The 8,871-nt window shown below is 35.2% G+C and overlaps 1 protein-coding gene across 1 annotated transcript in view; it reads right to left on the reverse strand.

The window, feature by feature from the left end:
* LOC131855709 (WD repeat-containing protein 47-like) overlaps positions 1-8,552 on the reverse strand; it is a 41,186-nt gene extending 32,634 nt beyond the window's left edge. The window contains exons 1-2 of the mRNA XM_059207007.1: positions 8,412-8,552; positions 1,172-2,653 (exon numbers count right to left, since the gene is read on the reverse strand). Of these exons, the coding sequence (XP_059062990.1) occupies positions 1,172-2,631 (1,460 nt within the window). The 5' untranslated portion in view covers positions 2,632-2,653; positions 8,412-8,552. The remainder of the gene's footprint in view (positions 1-1,171; positions 2,654-8,411) is intronic.
* Positions 8,553-8,871: the final 319 nt, after the last annotated feature.

The raw sequence follows: 8,871 nt of genomic DNA on the forward strand, positions 1-8,871 counted from the left end.
CATAGCGCAGATTCATGGTATCTGATTGCACATAGATTGAGTGTGTAACGGTTTGTATGTTGATTATCGCATGCCTAATCCATGTTAATGTATATTTACTTAGAACAATATTTAAATGGGCAATACGTAAGTTTCTTATTCTTCTTGTGATGAGATAGCGATGCGAGTGAATGGTAGAATAAAAAAATGAGACTATTCAAAAGTGCTTATATTACGTTTATTTGAATAAAGATTATTTCTATTTTTGTCTAATAAGTTATTGCTTAGTTGTGTACTATCTCGACAATAGAATCAAAAGGTTTGAAATGGCATTACAAACTTGTTGAATATCAATAGATATTTAGGGAAAATCAAAAGTATCCAACAGACGAAGTTCAAAATAATAAAAAAAAATATTATTTCAAGTAAAATATTCAAAAGTATGTCGACAATTGATAATATCCTGTACTACTCTGTGTTATAATTGATTAGACTAACGTCGTATTTCTTCTTAATCATCTAGCTGTTGATTTATATTGTAGAGAATACTAAGTTATATAGTGAAAATAGTGACTTTTGTAACATATTAAGATATGATATATTAGATACTGTATTATAGTACTAAATACCGCATTTAGAGTGAATGCCTCAGTTGTGAGAATATTATTACTAATTTGTCTGATTTATACTACTTTATTTATAATATAATCCATTAATGTTGCAATTTATGTTTCAGTTTGAATGGAATTGAAAAAATTAAGAGTTAGAAGGTATAGCATCTCGGACAGGACACATTTCATATCTACAGAAGACAGTTACCACTTTCAGGTTTATCAACCTCGTTCTATATTCAAGTAAATCTTATATATAAAATTCTCGTGTCACAATGTTAGTTATGGTAACTACTCCTCTGAAACGGCTTGACCGATTTTTATGAAATTTTATATGCATGCAGTAGGTTTGAGAATCGGCTACTATCTATTTTTCATACCCCTAAGTGAAAAGGATTGTCCACCCCTAACATTATTTTTTTATTTATTGGGCAAAATTTTTTATTGTGTCATTAAAAAAAACATAAAACCCTATATTTTCACCCTTCTATCACGAACCCCTACTTTTTTATAGCGTTATTAATTTATACGGCAAAACGACTTATGCCGGCACAGCTAGTAGTGATATAAAATATACATACGTTTTCTGCGGCCGCAAATCTGAAGAGCAAAGATTGCGCAGATAATCGTCGCATTCGCGCTGTTTCTGCATTTGATATTCCTTCAATAGCTCCCTCCTGAAGTCGCCCTCGGCAACCGGCGTTGGAGACGCCTCGGGCTGTTGCGGTGTCCGATCACCAAGTGACGACCTCTCAGCGGACGCCGCTGTCGTCGATACAGACGTCGACACAGAGTACTCCTGTCCCTTATGCTCGGGAGTAGTCGCATTCGAAGCACCGATGCTACTCGATTCGTTCGTCTTCGTCGAAGCTGTGAACTCTCCTGCGGGCTTTGTTTGCTCTTCGATAGGCTTCAGCGTCGGATCCGTGAAATACCTCTCGTCGTTAATATTATCGAACAATCTATCGACGGACGTGTTCATCAACTTGCTACCTTTTATGCCCGTTAGATGAAATCCAGCAAAACAAGAAGAAGAAGGGCTGTAATCGATCGCAGAGAGCGCCATTATGTCTGCGTGTCTTGGATTACCATCCGGTAGCGGCCTCAGAGATCTAGTCATCGCGTCCGCAGCCGACCTGGGACGTCTGAATGGCATCGCCAGGTGAGGGAACGTACGAGGCTTTATCGGCGTGACGAGCATATGCTCCGTCCAAGAAGTGTGCAGCGAAGGTCGTTCTAATTTCTCCACGTCTACGTTCAACATCCTCTGCTCGAATGGAACACTAAATGTTTCAGCGGGAATAGACTGCAGCCAAGACAGCAAACTCAAATCAGATTCGTCGAATCCTGAACCGTCCAGAAGTCTCGAAAAATTTACTTCATTAGATTGCGTCTCAGAGCCCGTAGCTTTAGCTTGACAATAATTAACGCACGATTCATATAATATACCCTTAATAAGTAATTGCATCAGACGATCATTCTTTGCACATTTCGACACGGTGCCAGTTGATTTTTTATCACAAGGCAAAAATTGTTCAACGAGCGGATAGACTTCACGAAAGCACTGAACACGAGCGTTGCTAGGATTCCATTTCTTAAATTGGGCGTGATCTGTAATACTTGGAAGTGTTAACAGCAAACAGAGATTGGAGTATTCTTCTTTTGATGGCGCTAATTTCTCTAGATCACTAAGTACTTTCACGACTTCGTCTACGATATTTTCTACATTATTGTAAGCTTTAATTTCAGATCTTATACATAACAGTTCTATATACTTGTGTCTAAGGATGGCATAGTTGAATTTGTCGGTTTCGAAAGCTTTCAGTGCACTTAGCGGTTGAATAAACTCGAGGACGTCGTCCCATTGCCCATCGAGGATGAGTTGTCTTAGAAACAGTACGTCGTCAGCGAAATTACCGTTGATCACACCAGTTTCACGCTCGAGCGATAACTGAGTTATATGCAGGTCGCGGTTGTGGAGAAACTCCAGGGACAAACGTACCACATCATCCTCACGTAGGTTTAGGTGGGTAGATGGCATCTTGACTCCTGTTGTTCTTTACCTATAACAAGAGACACACACAATGTAAAAATTTACGTTATTGTACATAAATATATTTTTAGTTAAAGGTAGAATCGCTTTGCTACATACAATTTTTTAATTATTTGGTTAGTGACTAATAATATCTACGCAAGTTTTCTTGACAAAGGCACGATTATGACTAAATTTAATAATACTATAAATTTACTTTTGGTAGAATGTATATTTGTACAACTATTACACAAACATTCAAGATACAATAGGATTTAAGATTATTATTGAAAAACAACTTTCATCCCCGTCATAAGTACATTCCGATGTACATGCAGACAACATCCCATGTAAAAACCAGTTTTAGAAATTTAATGATTATTAAAAGTTTGGGATTTTTTAGGAGCTAATGGAATTCTGTTAACCTACATCATCAGTTTATAAGTAAGGTTAAAAGAATAATATTTTGGCATCTGCTCCAGTATCAACTTATTTACTACTATATACGTAATAATTTTAGATTATTATTCATATTAATTAGTTACAATTTCTTAAATCTAATGTTAGTAGGAGCAAACATAACAATAACAAATGGACACAACTATTGGTATACTATAATTACATGAATATCAACCCCGTAAACCATCCGCTCTTCCGGTGCATGTTTATTTACCGTATGAAGAAATATCCAGCGCTTCAGCAGCGGAGTCCCAATGCTTTGAAAATACGCTCAGAATGCTGTTCGAATCAGCGCGGATGCAACAGTGAGGCACGCTTGCAAATGATAGCATTAAAACCACCTACTCTCGCTTCAGCAAACTAGAGGCACTGTAAAAACGCAAGCCCTTCAGCACTCCAAACGCTTTACTGTATCGTACACGCAGCTTGCTCTCTACGTATAGTTTACCCACAGGCTACGTCTGAAAAATGTTTCAGTCCGTCCAATGTGACGGACAGCGTTCTCAACGTCTCTTTCACCGCATAAGTCCTCTGTGATCCAGTGATATAAATAAATTTAGATACCCTATCCAAACTCGCAGTTTATTCGCCGAACAGTCAACACTAGACCCACACACTTTACCCACAGGCTACACGTCTGAAAAATGTTTCAGTCCGTCCAATGGGACGGACAGCGTTCTCAACGTCTCTTTCACCCCATAAGTCCTCTGTGATCCAGTGATATAAATAAATTTAGATACCCTATCCAAACTCGCAGTTTATTCGCCGAACAGTCAACACTAGACCCACACACTTTACCCACAGGCTACACGTCTGAAAAATGTTTCAGTCCGTCCAATGGGACGGACAGCGTTCTCAACGTCTCTTTCACCCCATAAGTCCTCTGTGATCCAGTGATATAAATAAATTTAGATACCCTATCCAAACTCGCAGTTTATTCGCCGAACAGTCAACACTAGACCCACACACTTTACCCACAGGCTACACGTCTGAAAAATGTTTCAGTCCGTCCAATGGGACGGACAGCGTTCTCAACGTCTCTTTCACCGCATAAGTCCTCTGTGATCCAGTGATATAAATAAATTTAGATACCCTATCCAAACTCGCAGTTTATTCGCCGAACAGTCAACACTTGGTTCTTAAGCTAAATCTGAACTATATTCAAAGCTTGAAGATGCCTCGTCCAGAGACGAAATGTGTCTGATGAATAAAGAAAGAAATGAATGAGTGGCGTAACAGTAGGTACCATATCATCCGCACAACTGACATTATATTTGCAAACCCTATCATTACCAAAAAAAAGAAAAAGAAAAATGGGGAAAAGTGTAATGTTAGTTAGTAAAGTGAACTGATGACCTCTTTGCTAGCAATGACCATGTCAGGTTTATCTCCATGCGGTTCCCCCTGAAAAACATCATGGTGAATTCCTGGTCAATTTCTCATGATGGGCTAAATGACCTGACCTCATGCTCATCTTATCATCCACCAGCGTAAACTGTTAGCGCAGACGAGTGCATTTCATTATCATCTATAAAAAAACACTCATTAATTTGATGATTCATATACAGATTCAAGAATGTGAGAGATTTTATCCCCCTACCTTACTCCACACTCCAACCCATAATTATAGATAAATTCATAGAGAATCAGTAAATTAAAATTCGCATCAGCAGTCACAATTAACAATATGGAAACTTAAAGTTTTTTTTATAATCTAGACACCTTATTGTCATCTCAATGCTGGACCAGATCAATCAATTTATTGGCTTGGTTCCAGTATATAATGAACAGTTACCTGGCTCTCTCCTACTATGTTCTATTCAAACTGGTGATATAATGGTCTTATCGCTTTTTAAAACTTGCAATGATGTATTTGTGTTTTGAATCTGAAATTATTTTTTATAACATCCTCAGGATGAAGAGAAGTTGTGACACATCATTTATACTCTATCATCAGATGTATATATAGACACTGTTCACAATATATGACCTTGCATCTTCATATCAACCAAGTCATCAAAGCCTAAGTAATTATTTGAGGTAAATAACATGACTAATTAACTAAACATTTCCATTCAGAAACAATTGAAGGACATCTAAAACATGGACCTATAACTATCTCTATGGTACTATTACTATTAGCACACCGCTTTACTATCCAATGGTTGTGGGTTCGATTCCTCACACGGTACAAAGATTTGTATTCATGAGTATGATTGTTTGTATCAATCTGGGTGTTTTCTATGTATAATAATAATAATAATAGCCCTTTTTTCCAAAAGCTGGGATACATTTGCTGTTTACAAAATGTCCCGCAACTCGCAAACTTTTTGTATCGGCCTCCTCCAGCTGAGCTCTGTCTTCCGCAACCCTGTTCCAGAACTGTCCCAGAGACAGGTTGATGTGATCTTTCCATCGTGTTCTTTGGCGACCCTGTCTTCTGGTCCCTAGGATACCAGAGAGTCACTTGCTTGCTCCATTTGTTTGTTTTGCACCTTAGCATATGCCCAATCCAGCTCCATTTTAAATGATCTATTCTACAGAATACATCTGTGACTTTTGTTCTCTGTCTGATGTCCTAGTTTGTGTGTATAATATGTACATATACACAAACATGTACATCTATGTATTTATATCAGTTGTACTAGACCTATAACACAAGCTCTGCTTAGTTTGGGACTAGATAGCGCTGTGTGAATTGTCCAGAGATATTATTATTATTATTATATTACAATCCATTGTTTTCTCCTATACTTTGTATTCATATAATTCCTATGCTGATTAATAAGGTAATCTTTAGCCAGCAAAAAATAAACAAACTAAAAGTCAACATTCATAAGTCATACTACATACATAAATGTCGGTTTTGCAAGATATAGAAATGTATGATTAGTGCTTACCTATGAATAACTTACCAAGCACACATATTAATGTTATACTAGCTGTACCTGCGACTTCATCCGCATAGAATTTAACTTTATATTTCTAAAATAAAAGTAAGCCTAAGTGAGTCCTTATTACATCAGCTACCTGGCAATAAAAGTCCTGTCAAAATCGTCCAGGCATTTCAGAGATTAGCCAGCACAAACAGACAGACAAAAATTGTAAATAATGTTAATTTGGCGTATGTACCGTATTTATATTTATATGCATGTAGTAAAAAACGGTTATTTTAATATTACAAACAGACACTCCAATTTTATTTATATATATATAGATATTTTCTCAGAAACAGCATTGACAATTTGTACAATGATAATTTTATATTTATATGTACTGTTTTATGTTACATTTGTATATACTGTTTTTTAGTAAGAGATTTGTAATCTTACTTCCTACTAATATTATAAATGCAAAAGATTGTAAGTATATATGTTTGTTACACTTTCATGCAGCAACTGCTGAATGGATTTCAATGAAACTTTGCAGTAATATAGCTTATACATCAGAATAACACATATATAGGCTATAAAATTGAGGGTGAAACTATGGGCACAGCTAGTGGTATATTCAAGACACTTTTCTCTTTAATATACCATTACTTACTTTACATTGATAAGAATTCTTGTCCATAGAGAAGCGATAAGTCTCATTGTCCCAGAGGACCTTCACTAAATGGCTTTGCTTGCTTTGAACTTATTACATGTGATGTGAAATGGGTTACACTAAATATTCATATTATAAGAGTGCTTCGAAGAACTGGACCAATCCTTCATGTTTCTCCAATAACTCTGTATGTGATTGTAAAATAAAACACCCATGTGAAGCCGGGGTATGTAGCTATGATGTTATAAATGTGAAATTTGAGTATCAGTCCTAGCAAAAGATCCTCAAATGCAGATTAAATAAGAAGATCAAATATTTCCTCTAGAGGAAACAAAATTTCATAGTTTTACATTATCCTGATGCATAATTGTGGAAAGTGTAAGTGGAAAAGGTTTGCTCTACATCCACTGAGGTAACTGGGCAGAATCTGAACTCGGGTGCTATGTTAGCACTTATAATTACTAGTAAAAGTTTGGCCGTCCCATTAATGAAACTATCAATTTGACACAAACTTTGAAAACCTGGGTTACTGTTCAATATGTCTTCAAACTTTTCTTTAAGTTTATGCAGCAATGCCTTTGGCAAAGCGAGTTTATTTGGAGTATGCATATAATCCTGTCTCTAATCTATACATATAAATAAAATTGAAGTGTCTGTTTGTAATATTGAAATAACCGTGTTTTACTACATGCATATGAATATAAATACAGTATATACACCAAAAAACCACTTATTAAATTTTTTTACGGTCTGTCGGTCTTTTTGTTCCAGCTAATCTCTGAAATGACTGGACCGATTTTAACGGGACTTTTTTTGCCAGGTAGCTGGTGTAACAAGGAGTAGCTTAGGCTACTTTTATTTTAGAAAAATGAAGTTAAATTCCATGCCAACGAAGTCGCAAGTGCAGCTAGTAATTACTATTATTTTAATGATATTACCAGAGAACTAACCTTATATGATATAATACTACATTAGTATAATTATAGTATACAATGTATCTTAATATTAATAGTTAACATTACCTTATGATTTACTACATAATAGCAATAAAATAATCACACCATCCAGGACACCAGCACTTATCATCACCTCAACTATGTCAATAACACCATGCAATCCTGATAGATTTTAAAAATTTCTCTTTTAACTGATACTAATTGGCCAACATATATTGAGACATACATAGATTGATTTACATTAAAATATTCACATGTAAACTTGTTTTAATGTAAAATAAATTAATAGAGCAGTAAGTAACAAGTATTATTTTCAATAATAAAATAAAACACTAAGACATGTCAATAACAACATTGAACATTATTATAAACTTTAATATTAATATGTAGATATATATTATTTATGAATAATGAATCTATTTTAAACCGATAAACATATGACTTTCACACGAAATATGTTTACGTGCATAATTTATGCTTCTAGTAGGGGAAAGCACGATGTTATGTACTTAGTGAAATTATTGGTGCATCTCTGACGCATCTCACATAGCGCACGGAGAAAATGTTCTGTTTTTAATTAAGTGCAATCTAGAATACTTTCGTAAAACTAATAATTTGGTAAATAAATACGACACACAGCCATTTTACTAAACTTACGCCTACACACGTTTTCATAGCCATATAAGCTCACTTGCCGACTGGTTCTGATACAATTACTCACAAATAAATTTAATAAAATTCAAAACCAGAATAGTCGTCGGAATTTTTTACAGTTAGAAAAATATTCACTTTAAAAAAGACGTAACGTAAATAATAAATATTATTTACCTTTTTGATTAAATGACCCTTTTATTCAGAACAACGTAGATGAATCCGGATTTAAACCTTACATTAAAACATTGTATAAAATACAGTAAGCGACGAATTTATTCAATTTAAATCACATTTTAATATTGAAGAAAGTGGATAAATCACAGTATTCAAAGATATACTTTAGAAACTACTCTAATTGTCTATGACTGCGTCGATGACTGTCACTGCAGTCTGAAGCAAGTTACGAAGTAAAGGTATAGATACATATATGTCAACAGAATAGATTTACTCATGAAACTTTTATAAGATAGTTACTGGTTTATTTACTAAAAAAGTGCACTTTCTTTCATTGCCGTGATCTAGATTGGAGTGTCGCGCCAGTTTCCTACTGACTAGAGTAGGAAACTGGCGCTACACTGCGCTGTATTACTATGTATATTTATTAATTATAGCCTTCGGTATTTATATATTATAT

Source organism: Achroia grisella, unplaced genomic scaffold (assembly GCF_030625045.1).
Source record: "Achroia grisella isolate CSIRO2021 unplaced genomic scaffold, CSIRO_AGI_Agris_v1 utg1470, whole genome shotgun sequence".
In the NCBI taxonomy this organism is placed as follows: domain Eukaryota; kingdom Metazoa; phylum Arthropoda; class Insecta; order Lepidoptera; family Pyralidae; genus Achroia; species Achroia grisella.